At 42.7% G+C, this 23,073-nt stretch overlaps 3 protein-coding genes across 5 annotated transcripts in view; all 3 read right to left on the bottom strand.

Annotated features, from left to right (window-relative positions):
• Positions 1–6,582: 6,582 nt before the first annotated feature.
• Positions 6,583–14,022, bottom strand: LOC139566154 (ELAV-like protein 1). Of its 3 annotated transcripts, none has more exons than XM_071387116.1 (7): positions 13,892–14,022; positions 12,855–12,914; positions 10,524–10,707; positions 9,700–9,803; positions 8,605–8,758; positions 8,293–8,518; positions 6,583–8,194 (listed from the first exon to the last, which is right to left on the bottom strand). In XM_071387116.1, exons 2-7 carry the CDS (start codon positions 12,888–12,890, stop codon positions 7,870–7,872), a joined length of 1,029 nt encoding a protein of 342 aa, XP_071243217.1. In that variant the 5' UTR covers positions 12,891–12,914; positions 13,892–14,022; the 3' UTR covers positions 6,583–7,869. The 3 variants fall into 3 exon arrangements, with proteins under 3 accessions (XP_071243217.1, XP_071243216.1, XP_071243218.1); XM_071387115.1 differs by having other exon boundaries at positions 10,491–10,707; positions 12,855–13,063; positions 13,892–13,994; XM_071387117.1 differs by lacking the exon at positions 9,700–9,803 and having other exon boundaries at positions 13,892–13,978.
• A 2,090-nt stretch (positions 14,023–16,112) lies between these two features.
• The window catches only part of LOC139566218 (tetraspanin-3-like), a 9,081-nt gene continuing 2,120 nt past the window's right edge, over positions 16,113–23,073 (bottom strand). Inside the window, exons 2-7 of the mRNA XM_071387261.1 lie at positions 19,502–19,693; positions 19,305–19,379; positions 18,570–18,668; positions 18,340–18,486; positions 16,477–16,560; positions 16,113–16,196 (exon numbers count right to left, since the gene is read on the bottom strand). Of these exons, the coding sequence (XP_071243362.1) occupies positions 16,113–16,196; positions 16,477–16,560; positions 18,340–18,486; positions 18,570–18,668; positions 19,305–19,379; positions 19,502–19,693 (681 nt within the window). The remainder of the gene's footprint in view (positions 16,197–16,476; positions 16,561–18,339; positions 18,487–18,569; positions 18,669–19,304; positions 19,380–19,501; positions 19,694–23,073) is intronic.
• Positions 19,548–23,073, bottom strand: part of LOC139566171 (phospholipase D1-like) — a 26,097-nt gene continuing 22,571 nt past the window's right edge. Inside the window, exon 27 of the mRNA XM_071387159.1 lies at positions 19,548–19,693. The gene's annotated coding sequence lies outside the window, so the exon portion shown is untranslated. The remainder of the gene's footprint in view (positions 19,694–23,073) is intronic.

Here is a 23,073-nt window from a genome sequence, read left to right as displayed (position 1 = left end):
CAAAAGGAACACACTCAAACACAAAAAAATGTACAAACATGTAAAACTACATACAAGTCAAATAAATGACATCTTTGTGCCTCCACTGCTGTTGTCACGTTCTTCCATCTCTCCCACATACATTAAGGCTAAAAACAGTTAACCATAATCTATTTACTCCAGTAAACCCACTAGCATTTCAACATAGTAGCACTCTGAGAAGCTAGCAAAGCAAGAGCTGATTAGTAGAACTCAATAGAAAAATATCAAAAGGATGAGAACAGAGTCAAGCAAGTGGAACACTCCCCCTTCTAGTGCCGTTTCTGGTTCAGAATAACCACTCTCTCTAGTGCCGTTTCTGGTTCAGAATAACCACTCTCTCTAGTGCCGTTTCTGGTTCAGAATAACCACTCTCTCTAGTGCCGTTTCTGGTTCAGAATAACCACTCTCTCTAGTACCGTTTCTGGTTCAGAATAACCACTCTCTCTAGTGGCGTTTCTGGTTCAGAATAACCACTCTCTCTAGTGGCGTTTCTGGTTCAGAATAACCACTCTCTCTAGTGCCGTTTCTGGTTCAGAATAACCACTCTCTCTAGTGGCGTTTCTGGTTCAGAATAACCACTCTCTAGTGGCGTTTCTGGTTCAGAATAACCACTCTCTCTAGTGCCGTTTCTGGTTCAGAATAACCACTCTCTCTAGTGCCGTTTCTGGTTCAGAATAACCACTCTCTCTAGTACCGTTTCTGGTTCAGAATAACCACTCTCTCTAGTACCGTTTCTGGTTCAGAATAACCACTCTCTCTAGTGCCGTTTCTGGTTCAGAATAACCACTCTCTCTAGTGCCGTTTCTGGTTCAGAATAACCAGTAGTACCGTTTCTGGTTCAGAATAACCACTCTCTCTAGTACCGTTTCTGGTTCAGAATAACCACTCTCTCTAGTGCCGTTTCTGGTTCAGAATAACCACTCTCTCTAGTGCCGTTTCTGGTTCAGAATAACCACTCTCTCTAGTGCCGTTTCTGGTTCAGAATAACCAGTAGTACCGTTTCTGGTTCAGAATAACCACTCTCTCTAGTACCGTTTCTGGTTCAGAATAACCACTCTCTCTAGTGCCGTTTCTGGTTCAGAATAACCACTCTCTCTAGTGCCGTTTCTGGTTCAGAATAACCACTCTCTCTAGTGCCGTTTCTGGTTCAGAATAACCACTCTCTCTAGTACCGTTTCTGGTTCAGAATAACCACTCTCTCTAGTGCCGTTTCTGGTTCAGAATAACCACTCTCTCTAGTGCCGTTTCTGGTTCAGAATAACCACTCTCTCTAGTGCCGTTTCTGGTTCAGAATAACCACTCTCTCTAGTGCCGTTTCTGGTTCAGAATAACCACTCTCTCTAGTACCGTTTCTGGTTCAGAATAACCACTCTCTCTAGTACCGTTTCTGGTTCAGAATAACCACTCTCTCTAGTGCCGTTTCTGGTTCAGAATAACCACTCTCTCTAGTGCCGTTTCTGGTTCAGAATAACCACTCTCTCTAGTGCCGTTTCTGGTTCAGAATAACCAGTAGTACCGTTTCTGGTTCAGAATAACCACTCTCTCTAGTACCGTTTCTGGTTCAGAATAACCACTCTCTCTAGTGCCGTTTCTGGTTCAGAATAACCACTCTCTCTAGTACCGTTTCTGGTTCAGAATAACCACTCTCTCTAGTGCCGTTTCTGGTTCAGAATAACCACTCTCTCTAGTGCCATTTCTGGTTCAGAATAACCAGTAGTACCGTTTCTGGTTCAGAATAACCACTCTCTCTAGTACCGTTTCTGGTTCAGAATAACCACTCTCTAGTGCCGTTTCTGGTTCAGAATAACCACTCTCTCTAGTGCCGTTTCTGGTTCAGAATAACCAGTAGTACCGTTTCTGGTTCAGAATAACCACTCTCTCTAGTACCGTTTCTGGTTCAGAATAACCACTCTCTAGTGCCGTTTCTGGTTCAGAATAACCACTCTCTCTAGTGCCGTTTCTGGTTCAGAATAACCACTCTCTCTAGTGCCGTTTCTGGTTCAGAATAACCACTCTCTCTAGTGCCGTTTCTGGTTCAGAATAACCACTCTCTCTAGTGCCGTTTCTGGTTCAGAATAACCACTCTCTCTAGTGCCGTTTCTGGTTCAGAATAACCAGTAGTACCGTTTCTGGTTCAGAATAACCACTCTCTCTAGTGCCGTTTCTGGTTCAGAATAACCACTCTCTCTAGTGCCGTTTCTGGTTCAGAATAACCAGTAGTACCGTTTCTGGTTCAGAATAACCAGTAGTACCGTTTCTGGTTCAGAATAACCACTCTCTCTAGTGCCGTTTCTGGTTCAGAATAACCACTCTCTCTAGTGCCGTTTCTGGTTCAGAATAACCACTCTCTCGTGCCGTTTCTGGTTCAGAATAACCACTCTCTCTAGTGCCGTTTCTGGTTCAGAATAACCACTCTCTCTAGTACCGTTTCTGGTTCAGAATAACCACTCTCTCTAGTGCCGTTTCTGGTTCAGAATAACCACTCTCTCTAGTACCGTTTCTGGTTCAGAATAACCACTCTCTCTAGTACCGTTTCTGGTTCAGAATAACCACTCTCTCTAGTACCGTTTCTGGTTCAGAATAACCACTCTCTCTAGTGCCGTTTCTGGTTCAGAATAACCACTCTCTCTAGTGCCGTTTCTGGTTCAGAATAACCACTCTCTCTAGTGCCATTTCTGGTTCAGAATAACCAGTAGTACCGTTTCTGGTTCAGAATAACCACTCTCTCTAGTGTCATTTCTGGTTCAGAATAACCAGTAGTACCGTTTCTGGTTCAGAATAACCACTCTCTAGTGCCGTTTCTGGTTCAGAAAAACCACTCTCTCTAGTGCCGTTTCTGGTTCAGAATAACCAGTAGTACCGTTTCTGGTTCAGAATAACCACTCTCTCTAGTGCCGTTTCTGGTTCAGAATAACCAGTAGTACCGTTTCTGGTTCAGAATAACCACTCTCTCTAGTGCCGTTTCTGGTTCAGAATAACCACTCTCTCTAGTGCCGTTTCTGGTTCAGAATAACCAGTAGTACCGTTTCTGGTTCAGAATAACCACTCTCTCTAGTACCGTTTCTGGTTCAGAATAACCACTCTCTAGTGCCGTTTCTGGTTCAGAATAACCACTCTCTCTAGTGCCGTTTCTGGTTCAGAATAACCAGTAGTGCCGTTTCTGGTTCAGAATAACCACTCTCTCTAGTGCCGTTTCTGGTTCAGAATAACCAGTAGTACCGTTTCTGGTTCAGAATAACCAGTAGTACCGTTTCTGGTTCAGAATAACCACTCTCTAGTGCCGTTTCTGGTTCAGAATAACCACTCTCTCTAGTGCCGTTTCTGGTTCAGAATAACCAGTAGTGCCGTTTCTGGTTCAGAATAACCACTCTCTCTAGTGCCGTTTCTGGTTCAGAATAACCAGTAGTACCGTTTCTGGTTCAGAATAACCAGTAGTACCGTTTCTGGTTCAGAATAACCACTCTCTCTAGTGCCGTTTCTGGTTCAGAATAACCACTCTCTCTAGTGCCGTTTCTGGTTCAGAATAACCACTCTCTCTAGTGCCGTTTCTGGTTCAGAATAACCACTCTCTCTAGTGCCGTTTCTGGTTCAGAATAACCACTCTCTCTAGTGCCGTTTCTGGTTCAGAATAACCACTCTCTCTAGTGCCGTTTCTGGTTCAGAATAACCACTCTCTCTAGTGCCGTTTCTGGTTCAGAATAACCACTCTCTCGTGCCGTTTCTGGTTCAGAATAACCACTCTCTCTAGTGCCGTTTCTGGTTCAGAATAACCACTCTCTCTAGTACCGTTTCTGGTTCAGAATAACCACTCTCTCTAGTACCGTTTCTGGTTCAGAATAACCACTCTCTCTAGTGCCGTTTCTGGTTCAGAATAACCACTCTCTCTAGTACCGTTTCTGGTTCAGAATAACCACTCTCTCTAGTACCGTTTCTGGTTCAGAATAACCACTCTCTCTAGTACCGTTTCTGGTTCAGAATAACCACTCTCTCTAGTGCCGTTTCTGGTTCAGAATAACCACTCTCTCTAGTGCCGTTTCTGGTTCAGAATAACCACTCTCTCTAGTGCCATTTCTGGTTCAGAATAACCAGTAGTACCGTTTCTGGTTCAGAATAACCACTCTCTCTAGTGTCATTTCTGGTTCAGAATAACCAGTAGTACCGTTTCTGGTTCAGAATAACCACTCTCTAGTGCCGTTTCTGGTTCAGAAAAACCACTCTCTCTAGTGCCGTTTCTGGTTCAGAATAACCAGTAGTACCGTTTCTGGTTCAGAATAACCACTCTCTCTAGTGCCGTTTCTGGTTCAGAATAACCAGTAGTACCGTTTCTGGTTCAGAATAACCACTCTCTCTAGTGCCGTTTCTGGTTCAGAATAACCACTCTCTCTAGTGCCGTTTCTGGTTCAGAATAACCAGTAGTACCGTTTCTGGTTCAGAATAACCACTCTCTCTAGTACCGTTTCTGGTTCAGAATAACCACTCTCTAGTGCCGTTTCTGGTTCAGAATAACCACTCTCTCTAGTGCCGTTTCTGGTTCAGAATAACCAGTAGTACCGTTTCTGGTTCAGAATAACCAGTAGTACCGTTTCTGGTTCAGAATAACCACTCTCTCTAGTGCCGTTTCTGGTTCAGAATAACCACTCTCTCTAGTGCCGTTTCTGGTTCAGAATAACCACTCTCTCTAGTGCCGTTTCTGGTTCAGAATAACCACTCTCTCTAGTGCCGTTTCTGGTTCAGAATAACCAGTAGTACCGTTTCTGGTTCAGAATAACCACTCTCTCTAGTACCGTTTCTGGTTCAGAATAACCACTCTCTCTAGTGCCGTTTCTGGTTCAGAATAACCAGTAGTACCGTTTCTGGTTCAGAATAACCACTCTCTCTAGTACCGTTTCTGGTTCAGAATAACCACTCTCTCTAGTGCAGTTTCTGGTTCAGAATAACCACTCTCTCTAGTGCAGTTTCTGGTTCAGAATAACCACTCTCTCTAGTGCCGTTTCTGGTTCAGAATAACCACTCTCTCTAGTGCCGTTTCTGGTTCAGAATAACCACTCTCTCTAGTGCCGTTTCTGGTTCAGAATAACCACTCTCTCTAGTGCCGTTTCTGGTTCAGAATAACCACTCTCTCTAGTGCCGTTTCTGGTTCAGAATAACCACTCTCTCTAGTGCCGTTTCTGGTTCAGAATAACCACTCTCTCTAGTGCCGTTTCTGGTTCAGAATAACCACTCTCTCTAGTGCCGTTTCTGGTTCAGAATAACCACTCTCTCTAGTGCCGTTTCTGGTTCAGAATAACCAGTAGTAGCGTTTCTGGTCCAGAATTCTTTTAAAAGACCCACCACGTATTGCATGCACTCTGTTCAGGACTGTTCCATGAGAAACTTCAATCTTCTTCTCCTTAAAAAAAAGAATAGTGACTAACTTGAGGCCTACAGAGAGGATATTCCTGTGACAGGAGCGGTATTTTTTGTCCACGTGTGGAAGCTAGTAAGGCTTTACAGATCTGAAGATAGAAGACAGAGATCACAACACATTTAGAAGAGCGAGAATTATCAAGTTTGGTTTCTAGGCTGTTCCCAGAACCCAGATTAAGACTACTCCTGGAAATAAAATCATCCTCAATGGAGAATCTCTATTGAAAGTCCAGGAGACAAGCCCCTAATTTTCTAAAACAAGTGTCACCCATTATGGTGAAGGTTAGGACTGTGTAAGGGTAAACTGATCCTAGATCTGCTGCAGCAGGAAACTTCTAACTAAAGCCAGTTCTCTGATCCTGTGTTGTGGTGCTGCTGTAGTCAAGTTATTTACTCTCCAACAGACTACAGTACTACACCCTCAAACCTACATAGAAAATGCCTTAGTGATGAAAAGTGCACAAACAAGTTATGTTAAAAACAGATGTAGGAATATACGCTTGATGTAAAACCAACCGCTAGTCTTCTTCCTGAAACGTCACTTGAATATGCCCGGGTTGAGCTTTTCTTTAACCCAAGTTAAAACCAACCGCCAGTCTTCTTCCTGAAACATCACTTGAATATGCCTGGGTTGAGCTTTTCTTTAACCCAAGTTTTTCAGTTATTGCACATTTCTAAAATGGCAGACAGTTTCTCAGGATGACTGTTTGGTCCATCAGTGACAAACTGCCTCCTGCAGTAACAGTATTAGAACAGACTATTCCTTATGGGTTCATCAGTAACTCCTAGATCCTATTAACATGAAACAAGACTTTGTACCTCAACTGGAGGACTCCCATCTTTGAAACCCTGAAAGGCCTCCGCCTCATGTTTCACACACAAGTTGGAATGAAAATAAGGCCAACGTCTGAGGTGTTTTACGCTGGAGATGGCATCCTCCTGCCCTTCAGACCATCTTAGAGAGTCTAGCTAAACCTTATGATGTTGACCATTCAAACATCCTGTAATACCCCAATGGGAGTGGGGTGAGTAGTGTCATCATAACAGCAGTCTGGTGTCTGTAGCTTCCCTCAGCTCCTACAATCAAAACAGAAAACCACAAAGAAAATCCACAAACCAAAACCTGAATAAAAGAAACAAAACCAAAACGTTGAGTCAAATCTAAATAAAATTTAATGATTGCATGTTCAAAGTAAAACAATCAAAACAAAAAGGACCAAAAACAAAACAAAAATCTATACCAACAAAAATAAATCACAAAGGCCGTAAATTCTTCTTTAGCTCGAGATGAGCAGTAAAAAACAAAAAACAACTCTTTAACTCTCCGATCAGTAGTCTACGCTTCGACGAAAAAAATAAAAGTTAGTCTCTCAGAAAGAAAATTCAAGAAAAAGTTAGAGAAAAGTTTTTTTTTTTTTTACAAAAACAGCAAACTGGATGAGTGAGAGCTGTGTTGCCCCACTCTGTTAGATACAGCCTTCGTACCGGTTGTTCAGATGTCCCAACTACTACTGGTGAGGGGAAATTAGTCATAACGGTAAGCATCTTCCCTATTCACAAAAGCTTCTCAGAGGACTGAATGCTGATCTAGGATCAGCTCCTCTGTCCATATAAATCTTACTTATTAATGATCTAGAAGGCCAAACTGATCCTAGATCAGCATGTGAATACAGGCCCTGGGATCATATCCTTCCATTTCTTTGGTCCTTCTTAAACATGTTCCTACTTTAAAATCTCCAGACCTTTTTTTACATGGCCCCTCAGAGAGTCAACTTTTAAAAGACCCCCAAAAAGGGACACACACGCTGCTATGTAATGGTACCATCCAGTACCTAACGTGCGGTGTATAAAACTGAATCCGCAAGGTGAGAGAAGACCAATGTATGGTTTCCGTCAAAACAGCTGACTATCGCTCTGACATTATATAATAAGGATTTAAAAAGTGCTTTCCTTTTAAAATGGCTGGAGACAGTGGATGGCTTGACAGGGTGGTTAACTTAAGGCATCTATGTCTACACTGGAACCAGCGTCTAAGACAGCATGCTTCCTCCTACAGTGGGGGACTAGACGTATGAATGTGGCGCATCCTTCTCCAAGTCCCTACCGTGGTCCTAACATTCATATGGCACATAGTGACACTAGTTTAGTCTCACAGGAAAAACAATCTAGTCTTGAATTGTGAAATTGGTCACCATATCAGGATGGACATAGATAACTGCGTTTGGAACATCCCAAATCATGAGTAAAAAAACAACAAGAGAAATATCAAACTCAGCCTAGACTCTCTGTTAGACTAGTACAAAGATGCAGAGTGAGAATGGGCTTAGTGAAAACGCTAAAAACAGGTTTGTTTTGTCAAACTGAGGCAATTTACCCTCCATATTAGAAGCCTAGTGTGAGGTTTCTCTCCTCCCTCTATCACCTCCCCTCCCTCTTCTCTCTCTACTTGTGGCCTTTGCTGGTCTTGAACGACACCTGTAGGATCTTGTCCCCGAGGCGGTAACCGTTGAGGCTGCCGATCGCCATGGCGGCCTCCTCGTAGTTCGTCATGGTAACAAAGCCGAAGCCTTTGCACTTGTTGGTATTGAAGTCGCGGATGACCTTGACGTTGGTGACGGCGCCGAAGGGCCCGAACATCTGCCACAGGATGCCCTCGTCAGCGTCCTGGCCCAGGTTGTAGATGAAGATGCACCAGCCAGAGGTGGCGTTCCCCGACACACTCACCCCAGACATACCGCTCATATGGTCCACAGACATCGGAGAAAACCTGGGGGAGGACAGAGGGGGATAGGGTTACCACTGTCTCTCTTCACACTAATTTTAGAGAACCTGAGAGGGGACAACGTTTCAGTGTGTGTGTGTTACCTGAATCTCTGAGCCTGGTGGTGAACTGGCCCTCCAAAGCGTCGTCCCTGGTTGTGGTAGAGCTGAGATATGAGCTGAGTGTTCTTGGCCTGGTTGGGGCTGGCAGCAAACTTCACTGTGATTGGCTCAGCGGATCCGGGGGGTTTCTGTCCGTTCAGGTCTTTGATGGCGTCCTCGGCCTCCGCTCGCTTGTCAAACCGGATGAACGCCACCCCCCGAGACAGGCCTGGGAAAAGAAATGAACAGGTTCAGCTGAGAGACAGACGAACACAGCGAGACCTGGTTCTAGAGTGTGTGTCTGTGTGGTCCTACCCGAGGCCTGGTCGACCAGCACCCGGGAGTTGATGATGCGTCCGTAGCGAGCGAACATGTCCTCCACGTCTTTCTGGGACATGGTCTTGGGCAGGCCACTGATGTACAGGTTGGCGTCTTTAATGGTGTCAGAGCTCGGCCGCGCATATGAAACCTAACACCAGAGGGCAGCACAGAGCACATTAAACACGACTGACAATATCCTCAGTACTACACACTGATTACACACAACACTGAATTATATCTAGCCAGAAATGAGAAATTACTTTCAAATAAAAGTGGATGTTGGAAGGTTGGTTTTATTATGTTTGTATATTTTTATGCAATCTTGGCAAATTAATGTTTTGTAATTGCCTTATGTTTTGAATTTACAAAAACATGAGTTTACTTTTATAAAGCCTTCATGAGTAATGTCTCCAAAACTAGAAAATTAAAAAGTGAAAAAAGGTGCCTTGACTGACCATTGTGGCTTTTACGTAGAAAAAACATTCCCTTAGTAAACCGTGGTGGGCAATATCGAAGTAGGAGTTTCCAAGTTTCAAAATGACGTAAACTACTATTATAGTACCAAAATCAACATAGGGAAAAACATTAAGGAGTGTTTTTTTTTTCTCGCGTACCAAACCAAATAAAAAGTTCCAAACTTAAAATCATAAATGAACGTGTAAAAATATCAACCTGAAGTAGTGGTGCTGAATAAAGAAATGTAAATAAAGTTTAGTCCTCAATAAGGCTGAAAATACGGTTGCACTTCTCTACTCCATCCGTCAGAAGCGGGGCCAGTGATCTATCAGACGTGGTCTTGTCCTGTCTAATATAGACCCATACTAACGCCGATTCCCAAATCCAACCCTGAACCACTGGCACTACATGCCCGTCTGAAACGAATGGGTTGGTATTAGCAAAGGGAAAAGAACGGCTAACATAACACCATATTGCTAACACCCACACAATACTTTCAGATCCATAGGAGGGCCTAGGAGGAAGCGTCTAGGGGTGGATTTGCCGGTCAGCCTCAGTAGAGAAGGGCTAGTTTAAATGACATGACATGGTTGGGTTGACACAGTACTGTAGGAACACCTTATTGCACGTTACCTTGATAGTTTTAGACTGTAGCCTTAGTCCATTCAGAGTATTGATAGCTCTTTCTGCATCGCTAGGGGTAAGATAGTTAACAAATCCGTACCCTAAACTGTGGCCTAGAGAAAAAAAAGGAAAACAATAAAATAAAAAAAACGTTGTATAGTTTCAAATAAATCGGCACACTGGTGAAATAAATGATTCAACAAAACAAATCTACACAATGCATGCTGGTCGTAAAACAAGTCAAAGAAATAGGCTTCAACCAAACTGGACTGTTTTCCTGGAATAAGGAAAGCCGAGCCCATCACAGACAGATCGAGAGCATGGGTAAATATCTACACCAACAGCCTTATACAAAAAAACACAACTATTTGGAATTCCTCGATTATCAAGTTTAGGAGGACAAATGTTCAAATTGCAGCGAGACATAGTCCTAAACAGAACATATGACATGAAGCTGTTTGCATAGATACTACAAACATCTCACCACAAAGTTACTAGTGAGCATGTCAAAGATGTCTGTCTCATCAGCAGTTCTCATACACCTACAAGAGGCAGACAGGGCAGTACACCAGTTACTCTACACACTGACTGGTTGGCTTGAACAAACATGTTATGGAGGTGCCCTTCGTAAAATTTCAACAATTATGGGGGTCCCCACGGTTTGTTAAAAGGTACCCGAGTCGTGTTCAGTAGGACGCAACATAGCAAAAATGTTCACCAAACACACCCCTGTAAAATGTGAGCCCTACACACAGACCAACTCCTCCATCCATTCTACTCCAAGGTCAGAGGTCACACACCTGTAGTGCATTGTGGGACAAGGTGTTCCGTACCTGCCACTTTGTCCCGTATGAGCTTGGCGGACTCCACCTCGCCAATGCTGCTGAAGAGGCTGCGTAGCTCGTCCTGGCTCATGCTCTGGGGAAGGTAGTTGACTATCAGGTTGGTCTTGGCATCCGTCACCTCATCTCCTCCTCCCATGTGATCCTCGTAGCCGTTGGACATGTCATACACCTCCTGGGGAGGGGAGAGAGAGAGGGGGCACAGTTAAGAGAAAAACAGGCATTCGGAAGTAAACCAGCATGGCTGAAACGTCAACTAGATGCAGACTTTAAATCATTAAAGGAAAACAATATATAATATTCGTACAATTCTACATGGAACATTGTAAACATAGCATCCTAATCTACAGAGCCTAATTACGCCTCAGATTTAGGAGCACCATCGTGGCTGGTAGCAGTGACTGTAGCTCCTCGAACCCACAAGTTAATCAATCACCTGCAGTACTTTTACAGCCAGACTCAACTCTCAGCTACATAATCATGGACCACACATCATTTTTTTAAACACACCTATACCCAGCCAACCCCGACACTGCTCTGGGACAAGAGGTTGAGATCCAGAGACCACAAACGTCACAGAACATCGAGATGATTCTGTTGTGTAGAATGGAGAAACTCCCCGTCAGCCCCAACACATTTCATTTATTTCTGCAGCGTTCTAAATCACTTCATCCCACTGACAAGAGTTCTAAACCAGGGGTAACCAACCATTCCTTCCGGAGAAGCTTTGAGGCGTTGATTAGTAGAATCAGCCATCATGGATGTTAGAACAGGCCTTGTGAGCAAACGCCTGCTTACCCAGCAGGGGTCACGTTAACGCAGAATTCTGCGTTTTCCACGCAGAAAAAAAAAATGTGTATCTTGCTGCGTTTTGTAAAAGCAAATGTAAAAAGCTTATTGTAATTCCTGCTCGGTATCAGACAAATTTTTGCTTCCGTTGCACTTCTCCACTCAGATGAGATTTCGCGAACGGCCTTTATTTGAGCAGACAGCACTGGCTGATGTGTAGCTACTTCTCTCCGTTACTTTTCTAGGTGTAGGCTCATTTTCTCCGGTAAAACGCAACGGTTTTATGGTAAAATGCTCAATTAAATTGAAGCAAAACATTAGGAAATGTACCTGGCTACATTCTTTCTGATAAACATTAGAAATATGATGACCATGTAACTTTTTTTTTGCAAGAAATACATTTTCTTACATATGAGAAAGCAAGGTATCTGTGTGACTGCTAGCCAAGTAGGCTTGCACTTCTGTTGCCATCTGATGAAAATGAAGCTATTTTCTGCAGAATGTATTGCACTGTGTTTCCTGTGAAGCAAAACTATAGTTGTGCACCCCCCCCCCCCCCCATCACTCTAGTGAAGCAACAACAAAAAACAACTTTCAATATAAAACTCAGGAGAAATAGTTTAAAAACAGATTTTTTTCTGGTCTGAGTTTTGAAAATGCAGATTTCTGAACTCCAACGCGACCCCTGCCCAGTGTGAAGAGGGTTAGCTAGCTGCTACCACCGATCTGAACATTGCATCCCCTTGACCAGGCCTCAGTGTTGTGTTCTGACAGCCCCTCTGAATGAATGGAGCTCTATCTGATTGTGTATTCTGTGGGGTAAGACAGTTAGCCATCCAGCAGGCCCTTGGATGAATGAAACTCCTGTATTTCACTAGTAAACATGATGACCAATACTGATGGGTCTGACTACAAGGATCATTTCTATGCCTTTTTCTCTACTTGCGAGATATTAACATACTGGTATAAATATGTATTATAAGTGTAGATACTCAAACACTTCCTCTTATGATGCTTGTGTATAGAGTGATATTGAAACCCCAGTGTTTAAATCAAATCAAATCTTATTGGTCACATACACATCGTTAGCAGATGTTCATTCGAGTGTAGTGAAATGCTTGTGCTTCTAGTTCCGACCGTGCAGTAATATCTAACAAGTAATTTAACAATTTCACAACAACTACCTTATACACACAAGTGTAAAGGAAAGAATAAGAATATGTACATATAAATATGGATGAGCGATGGCCGAACGACATAGGCAAGATGCAGTAGATGGTATAGAGTACAGTATATACATATGAGATGAGTAATGTAGGGTATGTAAACATTATATAAAGTGGCATTGTTTAAAGTGACTAGTGATACATTTATTACGTCAATTTGTTTATTAACAACACATTTGAAAACCATGGGCCAAAGCATAACATATTAATGCAATCTGATTAAATAGCTAGCTAGATTACAGTTGTTACAATATAATTACTTCAGGACTGATCTAGATCCTCTCCCAATGGGAAAAGTCATACTCACTTTGAGGTACCTGATGTGGCCTCTTCGAACAGCCATGAAGACCCCTCACTGCTCCCAAAGCTGGAGGAGGTATCACAAACAAAATAATGTATATGGGACAAACAAAAAATAATAGGGGTGAAGAGGAGGTAGGGTTTGTTTTCAAACAAAATGAATAATGACCTAAACAAAAACGAAACGGTAAATTGGGTCTCCCCCTTCTGACGCACCTGTGAAGAAGAGCAGAGCATTCTTTTGTTAGTCCCTGAGTGGCTAACTAACCTACGACCACTGAGCTATTACGACTATTATCTTGATTACTTATGATTTGTGGCATGTTTAGTTAGCAACTAGACTGTACACAGACAGTAACTAGCTAGCAAGTTGGCGAACTAACGTATTAGCCAACTACTGTAGCTAGATTTGGCCTGTTTGTGGCTAAAGTTACCACATCGAGCACTACTGTAGACAAATAAGAGCAAAACATTCGAACCGTAACGTTAGTTACTAGTTTGTGTGAGCTAGCTAACGTTAGTACCTAGCGAGTTATATACATATCTACTAACAACTATTTACGCAAGGGGGCGTGAACACGTTGGTTGCTTACTAGCTGCCTAGTTAATAACTAGCTAGCAGCAGCTACTACTACTTTCCTAACTGCAAAAGGAAGAAAATAACATTTGCTAACGCAAAGCTAATGGACATTGCCCAGCTAATTAGCGAACACATTGTTACAGGAAATCGTTAGCTAACTAGGCCATATGCCCACCGTTCCCTTATTTTCGCGAGCTTATGTTGAAAGCGGTCCCTCTCTCGCACCTAAAACCCCGACACCCTGCTCAGGGCCTTGTTAGCTACAGTTAGCCACCTAGCTAGATTAGCCAAACTGGGGGGGAAAATTGCTCAAATATCATTCTATCTGTGGTTAGCTAGCTGGCACTGGTGGGCCTCCAAACCTGCATGGCTGGCATTCGGCTTTGTTATAGCAGAGCGAAATTGTAAATCAACAACTGGATTACTATAATATAGCTAGTTCGACAACCATATAGCTAACTTACCAGCTTTTTGTCCTTGGTGCTGTTCTTTCGTTCCGTTGTTTTAGCTAGCTAACGTTAGCTGACAGCTCCTTCTCGAAGGCACCAAAATCAAGGGAGGACCGGTGACGAAGGCAGTTCCACGCCCACCTCTGCAAATGATTTGTTACTGCCCTTGCCAATTACAGATGTGGCTACATACCAGGGTGATTCTGCAACTACGGCCACTTCTATGTCCTCGGAGGCAATTTTGGGGATTTTATTTAAACATATATGTTTTTATTCTTTATATGTTAAGTTCACAGTACAATCACCCCGGATATTTTGAACACCTCTCTATCAAGTATTTTAGCTACTTTTCAGATGCATTTTATACCTCAATTTCACTGTTATGTCCTTGTCCCTGACCCAGACTTTTGAGCTTCTACTATGTTTTTCTATGAGAAAACATTAATAATTACACATTATATCATGTTATCTACTAGAGAAAGTGTCAATTAAATAAAACGTATATAAATATTTATTGTGAGTATGCCATTTATATTGTTTTTTTATACAAAATATACCTGTCCTTTGGTAGTGGTGTCATTTCCACCACTGAGGGCAAATTCCTCAATAAAGTTTTTTCAAGAGAATGTTAATTTAGTTACCATGGAAACTTACTGTGACACATGGCTGCAGCAGACAGTTGTTCCAGATGTGATGTAAATATTGCTTGTGTAGAGAATATTTTGTCAGTCATTTCCAAACAGGCTATAATTTCTTGTAGAATTTTTTATAAACACTGACAACTAAAATATTGTGTTATGGGTATTATTAATAATAATAAGGCCAGCATCCCGGAGACGCCTCTTCACTGTTGACGTCAAGACTGGTGTTTTGCAGGTACTATTTAATGAAGCTGCCAGTTAAGGACTTGTGAGGCGTCTGTTTCTCAAATTCTTGTCCTCTTGCTCAGTTTTGCACCGGGGCCTCCCACTCTTTCTATTCTGGTTAGAGCCAGTTTGCACTGTACTGTGAAGGGAGTAGTACACAGCATTGTATGAGATCTTCAGTTTCTTGGCAATTTCTCACATGGAATAGCCTTCATTTCTCAGAGCAAAAATAGACTGACGAGTTTCAGAAGAAAGGTCTTTGTTTCCAGCCATTTTGAGCCTGTAATCGAACCCACAAATGCTGATGCTCCAGATACTCAACTAGTCTAAAGAAGGCCAGTTTTATTGCTTCTTTAATCAGAACAACAGTTTTCAGCCATGATAATATAATTGCAAATGGGTTTTCTAATGATCAATTAGCCTTTTAAAATGATAAACTTGTATTAGCTAACACAACGTGCCATTGGAACACAGGAGTGATGTTTGCTAATAATGGGCCTCTGTACGCCTACGTATTCCATCAAAATAAAAATCAGCCGTGTCCAGCTACAATAGTCATTTACAACATTAAAACAATGTCTACATTGTATTTCTGATCAATTTTAATGGACAAAAAAATTATTTGCTTTCCTTTCAAAAACAAGGACATTTCTAAGTAACCCCAAACTTTTGAATGGTAGTGTACATTCCTGAATAGGACGATTGCAGCCATTATCGGATATTATATCTAGACAAATCAAAGACAATTATAACACTGTTAAAAATGGTGTTTCAATAACTTTTAATTTCTGAACGCTTGCAGGGCCAAAGTGCCCGAAGTTGCAGAATCCCCCAGATACAAACCGGTAAGTTAAAGTCACACGATAGCCACACAGCACAGTATCAACCAGTCAATTACTCAAAAGCCGTGCAGGGTAGTTTAAAAATGTCATTAATATATCATCTGCAGGACATGTGACAATTTATTGTGATGGAGTGGTTTCTTTAACCAGCATGTATTTACATCAGTGAACAAAATCAAACAAACCAAAACAGAGGCCATTACATATTCCAGTTGATCCTTATGAAACGAAGGAAGTGTGTGCCGAAGTGTAGGACACATTCCAACACTTTTAGAGTACACCTTCCTTCCTCCCTTCACGGATGTGTATACATACATTAGTTTAATGAAAGAAAGATGATCACTCTTAAGCAGTTACACCAACAAGATCGGGGATGATTACATCAATTACCTGTAATGGTACCCTAGGGCCTCTGGAGCTGCCCAGACAACTATTAACTTTAAGGTCCACAGCATCATGAACTTTACCAAGTTCCAGGACATAGTATATCTAAAGTAGATTCTCAGTCCAGAATACTGCCACTCTGGTTCAGGCCCACTCCCTGTCCAGTATTCCATACTCCAACAGAGGCTGGTCCCTCATCAGCTGAGCCACACTCACAAACCCTACAGTCTGAGAGAGAGAGTGAGAGAGTGAGAGTGAGAGTGAGAGAGTGAGAGTGAGAGTGAGAGTGAGAGTGAGAGTGAGTGAGAGAGAGAGAGAGAGAGAGAGAGAGAGAGAGAGAGAGAGAGAGAGAGAGAGAGAGAGAGACTAGTATGGTTACACCAGGCACTACTGTACCTGATCTTGTCCAATAAGAAACACACATTTTTATTTTCTGTGGTAAAATGTTTTGCTACATGACCCTTATGTTGTTCCACTATACCCCACAGTGCCCTCTAGTGGTTCCCACCTCCACTAGCGCCACTGCCAGCGATGACCAGATGATGAAGCGCAGAACAAAAAGCAAGGCCTCCTCCAGCTTCACCTGGCAGCCCTGAGGGAGAGGACACACACACACACAACTGGGTAAGGAGAGTGACATCTCTCTGGAATGAAATGCTGCCCAAGTGTGTATGTACAGTGGGGCAAAAAAGTATTTAGTCAGCCACCAATTGTGCAAGTTCTCCCACTTAAAAAGATGAGGCCTGTAATTTTCATCATAGGTACACTTCAACTATAACAGACAAAATGAGGAAAAAAAATCCAGAAAATCACATTGTAGGAATTTTAATGAATTTATTTGCAAATTATGGTGGAAAATAAGTATTTGGTCACCTACAAACAAGCAAGATTTCTGGCTCTCACAGACCTGTAACTTCTTCTTTAAGAGGCTCCTTTGTCCTCCACTCGTTACCTGTATTAATGGCACCTGTTTGAACTTGTTATCAGTATAAAAGACACCTGTCCACAACCTCAAACAGTCACACTCCAAACTCCACTATGGCCAAGACCAAAGAGCTGTCAAAGGACACCAGAAACAAAATTGTAGACCTGCACCAGGCTGGGAAGACTGAATCTGCAATAGGTAAGCAGCTTGGTTTGAAGAAATCAACTGTGGGAGCAATTATTAGGAAATGGAAGATACAAGACCACTGATAATCTCCCTCGATCTGGGGCTCCACGCAAGATCTCACCCCGTGCGGTCAAAATGATCACAAGAACGGTGAGCAAAAATCCCAGAACCTAGTGAATGACCTGCAGAGAGCTGGGACCAAAGTAACAAAGCCTACCATCAGTAACACACTACGCCGCCAGGGACTCAAATCCTGCAGTGCCAGACGTGTCCCCCTGCTTAAGCCAGTACATGTCCAGGCCCGTCTGGAGTTTGCTAGAGAGCATTTGGATGATCCAGAAGAAGATTGGGAGAATATCATATGGTCAGATGAAACCAAAATAGAACTTTTTGGTAAAAACTCAACTCGTCGTGTTTGGAGGACAAAGAATGCTGAGTTGCATCCAAAGAACACCATACCTACTGTGAAGCATGGGGGTGGAAACATCATGCTTTGGGGCTGTTTTTCTGCAAAGGGACCAGGACGACTGATCCGTGTAAAGGAAAGAATGAATGGGGCCATGTATTGTGAGATTTTGAGTGAAAACCTCCTTTCATCAGCAAGGGCATTGAAGACGAAACGTGGCTGGGTCTTTCAGCATGACAATGATCCCAAACACACACCCGGGCAACGAAGGAGTGGTTTCGTAAGAAGCATTTCAAGGTCCTGGAGTGGCCTAGCCAGTCTCCAGATCACAACCCCATAGAAAATCTTTGAAGGGAGTTGAAAGTCCGTGTTGCCCAGCAACAGCCCCAAAACATCACTGCTCTAGAGGAGATCTGCATGGAGGAATGGGCCAAAATACCAGAAACAGTGTGTGAAAACCTTGTGAAGACTTACGTTTGACCTCTGTCATTACCAACAAAGGGTATATAACAAAGTATTGAGATAAACTTTTGTTATTGACCAAATACTTATTTTCCACCATAATTTGCAAATAAATTCATAAAAAATCCTACAATGTGATTTTCTGGATTTTTTTTCTTCTCATTTTGTCTGTCATAGTTGAAGTATACCTATGATGAAAATCTCTCATCTTTTTAAGTGGGAGAACTTGCACAATTGGTGGCTGACTAAATACTTTTTTGCCCCACTGTACGTACATACATTTGGATCACCACAGAGGGCCAGGGCTGGTGTGTGTGTGTGTGTGTGTGTGTGTGTGTGTGTGTGTGTGTGTGTGTGTGTGTGTGTGTGTGTGTGTGTGTGTGTGTGTGTACCTTTGGATATAGTAGCCCGGGCAGCTCTAGGGTACCGTTACAGGTGTGGTAGGTGGAATTACAGCAGCTGTGAGGCACACTGCCCCGCCCACTGTGGTTAAACCAGGGCGTGGCCAACCAGTCACGGTAGTCATAGATTCCACAGCACTGCAACTGGAGAGGATTCACATCACGGATAGTCATTAGATCAGTTCAGACCCCCCCCCCCACACACACACACACACACATACCTCTTCCTGTGTGGCGTCCACAGCATCGGAGTCTAGGTCCTGACTGCTTCCTGTGTATCTTTGAAAGACACTACTGAAGGGAGCCAGCTCTGAGTCCACCTGAAAGCAGGTCAGTCACATCATGTTATTTATCATAAGTATAACATACAGTGAGTGTACAAAACATTAAGGACACCTTCCTTATTTTGAGTTGCACCACACACTTTCACCCTCAGAACAGCCTCAATTCATCGGGGCATGGACTCTACAAGGTGTCGTAAGTATTCCACAGGGATGCTGGCCCATGTTGACTCCAATGATTCCCACAAGTTGGCTGGATGTCTTTTGGATGGTGGACCATTTTTGATACACACGGGAAACTGGTGTGAAAAACAGCAGCGTTTCAATTCTTGACACAAACCGGTGTGCCTGGTACCTACTACCATACCCCGTTCAAAAGGCACTTAAATCTTTTGTCTTGCCCATTCACCCTCTGAATGGCACACATACACAATCCATGTCTCAATTGTCTCAAGGCTTAAAAATCCCCTTCTTTAAGGTCCTGTGTCCTCCACTTCATCTACACTGATTGAAATGGATTTAACAAGTGACATCGATAAGGGATCATAGACTGACCAGGTGAAAGCTATGTCATGGAAAGAGAAGGTGTCCTTATTGTTTTGTACACTCAGTGTAGAATGTTAAATATGGGGATGTGTGCTCTTTAGTTTTGTAAAGCCATATATATCTAAGTACCTTTCCTGCGTTGACATAGGCCAGAGCAGCAGCAGTTGCCTCCAGGCAGAAAATCACAACCAGCAGATAGACAAACTGTAATGGCCATGACAACAGATAAGGTAATAAGCTGTATCCCAAACTGTAGAAGAAGCATAGCATCAGAGCTATGACAAACAAAAATATATTTTATTCTATTCACACACAAAAACTCTCACCACGCCCTGTAGCAAGGCTGACTTTCTGAGGGACACCCAGATGCCCAGTCCTCCGCTGACCAATAGGAGGGTAGCGCTGGCCAGAGCTAGGCATGCTGGGAGGATGATGTATGTGTGGGCGAAGAAGAGGCCATTGTGTCTGTAGTTCAACAACAGGTACACACCACTCAGACCTACCACCAGACCTGCCAGCTAGAGATGGGGAGGGAGAGAACAAGAAAGAGAGGAGACAGTGTTTATCATATCATTCAGTAGCAAACAATTCTTGTGATGGTGCAGTGCAGAAATAACTAATTTAAAAACGATATATTTGAAGAAACATTCATGTACAGTCGTGGCCAAGAGTTTTGAGAATGACACAAATATAAATTTTTACAGAGTTTGCTGCTTCAGTGTCTTGAGATATTTTTGTCAAATGTTACTATGGAATACTGAAGTATAATTACAAGCATTTCATAAGTGTCAAAGGCTTTTATTGACAATTACATGAAGTTGATGCAAAGAGTCAATATTTGCAGTGTTGACCCTTCTTTTTCAAGACCTCTTGACCAATCCGCCCTGGCATGCTGTCAATTAACTTCTGGGCCACATCCTGACTGATGGCAGCACATTCTTGCATAATCAATGCTTGGAGTTTGTCAGAATTTGTGGGTTTTTGTTTGTCCACCCGCCTCTTGAGGATTGACCACAAGTTCTCAATGGGATTAAGGTCTGGGGAGTTTCCTGGCCATGGACCCAAAATATCGATGTTTTGTTCCCCGAGCCACTTAGTTATCACTTTTGCCTTATGGCAAGGTGCTCCATCATGCTGGAAAAGGCATTGTTCGTCACCAAACTGTTCCTGGATGGTTGGGAGAAGTTGCTCTCGGAGGATGTGTTGGTACCATTCTTTATTCATAGGCAAAATTGTCAGTGAGCCCACTCCCTTGGCTTAGAAGCAACCCCACACATGAATGGTCTCAGGATGCTTTACTGTTGGCATGACACAGGACTGATGGTAGCGCTCACCTTGTCTTCTCCGGACAAGCTTTTTTCCAGATGCCCCAAACAATCAGAAAGGGGATTGATCAGAGGAAAATGACTTTACCCCAGTCCTCAGCAGTCCAATCCCTGTACCTTTTGCAGAATATCAGTCTGTCTCTGATGTTTTTCACAGAGAGAAGTGGCTTCTTTGCTGCCCTTCTTGACACCAAGGCCATCCTCCAAAAGTCTTTGCCTCACTGTGCGTGCAGATGCACTCACACCTGCCTGCTGCCATTCCTGACCAAGCTCTGTACTGGTGGTGCCCCGATCACACAGCTGAATCAACTTTAGGAGATGGTCCTGGCGCTTGCTGGACTTTCTTGGGCGCCCTGAAGCCTTCTTCACAACAATTGAACCGCTCTCCTTGAAGTTCTTGATGATCCGATAAATGGTTGATTTAGGTGCAATCTTACTGGCAGCAATATCCTTGCCTGTGAAGCCCTTTTTGTGCAAAGCAATGATGACGGCACGTGTTTCCTTGCAGGTAACCATGGTTGACAGAGAACAATGATTCCAAGCACCACCCTCCTTTTAAAGCTTCCAGTCTGTTATTTGAACTCAATCAGCATGACTGAGTGATCTCCAGCCTTGTCCTCGTCAACACTCACACCTGTGTTAACGAGAGAATCACTGACATGATGTCAGCTGATCCTTTTGTGGCAGGGCTGAAATGCAGTGGAAATGTTTTTTGGGGATTCAGTTCATTTGCATGGCAAACTTTGCAATTAATTGCAATTCATCTGAAGACTCTTCATAACATTCTGGAGTATATGCAAATTGCCATCATACAAACTGAGGCAGCAGACTTTGTGAAAAGTAATATTTGTGTCACTCAACTTTTGGCCACGACTGTATATCTTTCATAAAATATGTATGTGTGTGCTCTTGTAAAATCCCACTAGGTCTGAGGCTTCCTCAGTTCACGAATCTAGTTACACACACACCTTTTCAGTTAGTCATGTGGATTCAACAGCATCTAGGCAATTACAGTTAACAATCACTTTGGTACCAATTTCAGAACCTTGTGGTCCTTTTTCAAAACTCTAGACACAAAACGGTCATCACTTGTAACACAGGCTGTCCAATGTCCAAAACATTGCATTGTGCATTCATATCGTTAAAGAAACCTTGCAGAATCATTGGTTCAAATAACTCATTTATCATGAAATACCATTGGACCATTCATTTAGATCACCCACACACAAGATACCGATAGTTTCACTGTGCAGTTCTTCGTACAATCATTAAATATTGTAGTACAAAATATGTGATACATGTTTCATTATGCTACTACACATAAATACATCACTGTAAAAGGACTAGTAGATAGAATACTACAGACACAGTAGAATCATTGAACAAACTGTGAAATTTATTGATGAAATACAATAAAATCCCAACATAGGTTTCTTTGAATCAAAGCAAAAATAATTAGGTACAAAAAAACAGTTAAAGGTCAACTGCAGTGTTCCTCACCTGGCTTACTGTAAAAAGCAAAACAAATGATTGATTACTGTACTTCTATATTTCCATCAACCTGTCTTGTGGATTTGGCCACAGGTTCTCATCCACATCACAATGGATGTTCCCATTAGCCAAACATCTTGGGAAGAATCTTAGGGCATGGCGAAACCAGGCCTGACACTGGTCTGCCATGATGTCATTGCATGTTTCATCCATGGCTTGGAGAAGGGTGGCTTGTTCGTGAGGGCGCCTATCATATACCTTCCACCTCCATGTGGAGAACAATTCCTCTCTCAAAGGAGAGTATGGGGGTAAGCACAGGGTGGTAAATTGTGGATGGGCCTGAAACCATGCTTGCACCATTTGAGCATGGTGGAACCTGACATTATCCCACACAATGACATAGGTCATGCCATCAGCTCTACATACCTGATTTAGCTCATCAAGGACGGTTACATTCGAACAGCGAATCATGTGGCTGCCTGAAACTCAATATATAGAGTATATAGAGTAGAGAGCTTTAGCTGTTGTTCGACCAAACATTAGAACGGACAAGATGCGTAATCTAAGCAACTTTGACCCTGGTATGATTGTTGATGCCACACATGGTGATTCCAGCATCTCAGAAACAGCTGCCTTCCTGGGATTTTTACACACTACAGTCTCTAGAGTTTACAGAGAATGGTGCGATAAACAAAACACATTCAGTGAGCGGCAGTTCTGTGGGCAAAACCACCTTGTTAATGTGAGAGGTCAGAAGAGAATGTCCAGACTCATTCAAGCTAACAGAAAGGCCACAAACACTCAAATAACAGCCGTTTAAAACAGTGGTGTGCAGAAGGGCATCTCTTAACGTACAACACCGTGAATAATTCAGGCTGTTTTGGAGGCAAAAGGGGGTTCTACCCAGTACTAGATAGGTGTACCTAATAAAGTGGCCGGTGAGTGTACAGTAATGTCAAATCTGAAAACATGGTCTGGAAAAGTGGTACATGGGACCATAGAAACAGTGTCTGATAAAGAATGATGAAATATTACATCCATAGATAATGTAGTCCAATTGGTTCATGTTCCACGGTAATTGT

This window comes from Salvelinus alpinus, chromosome 38, assembly GCF_045679555.1.
Source record: "Salvelinus alpinus chromosome 38, SLU_Salpinus.1, whole genome shotgun sequence".
Taxonomy (NCBI): Eukaryota; Metazoa; Chordata; class Actinopteri; order Salmoniformes; family Salmonidae; genus Salvelinus; species Salvelinus alpinus.
This window is presented reverse-complemented; position numbering and strand designations above follow the sequence as displayed.

Excerpts from the sequence above, each read along its gene's own strand:
- LOC139566154 (XM_071387115.1), bottom strand. The coding sequence starts at position 12,890 with ATGGCTGTTCGAAGAGGCCACATCAGGTACCTCAAA. Across the intron at positions 10,708-12,854 it reads GCCACATCAGGTACCTCAAA|GAGGTGTATGACATGTCCAA; the intron begins GTGAGTATGACT and ends TCCCCTCCCCAG. Across the intron at positions 8,759-9,699 it reads TACAGTCTAAAACTATCAAG|GTTTCATATGCGCGGCCGAG; the intron begins GTAACGTGCAAT and ends CTCTGGTGTTAG.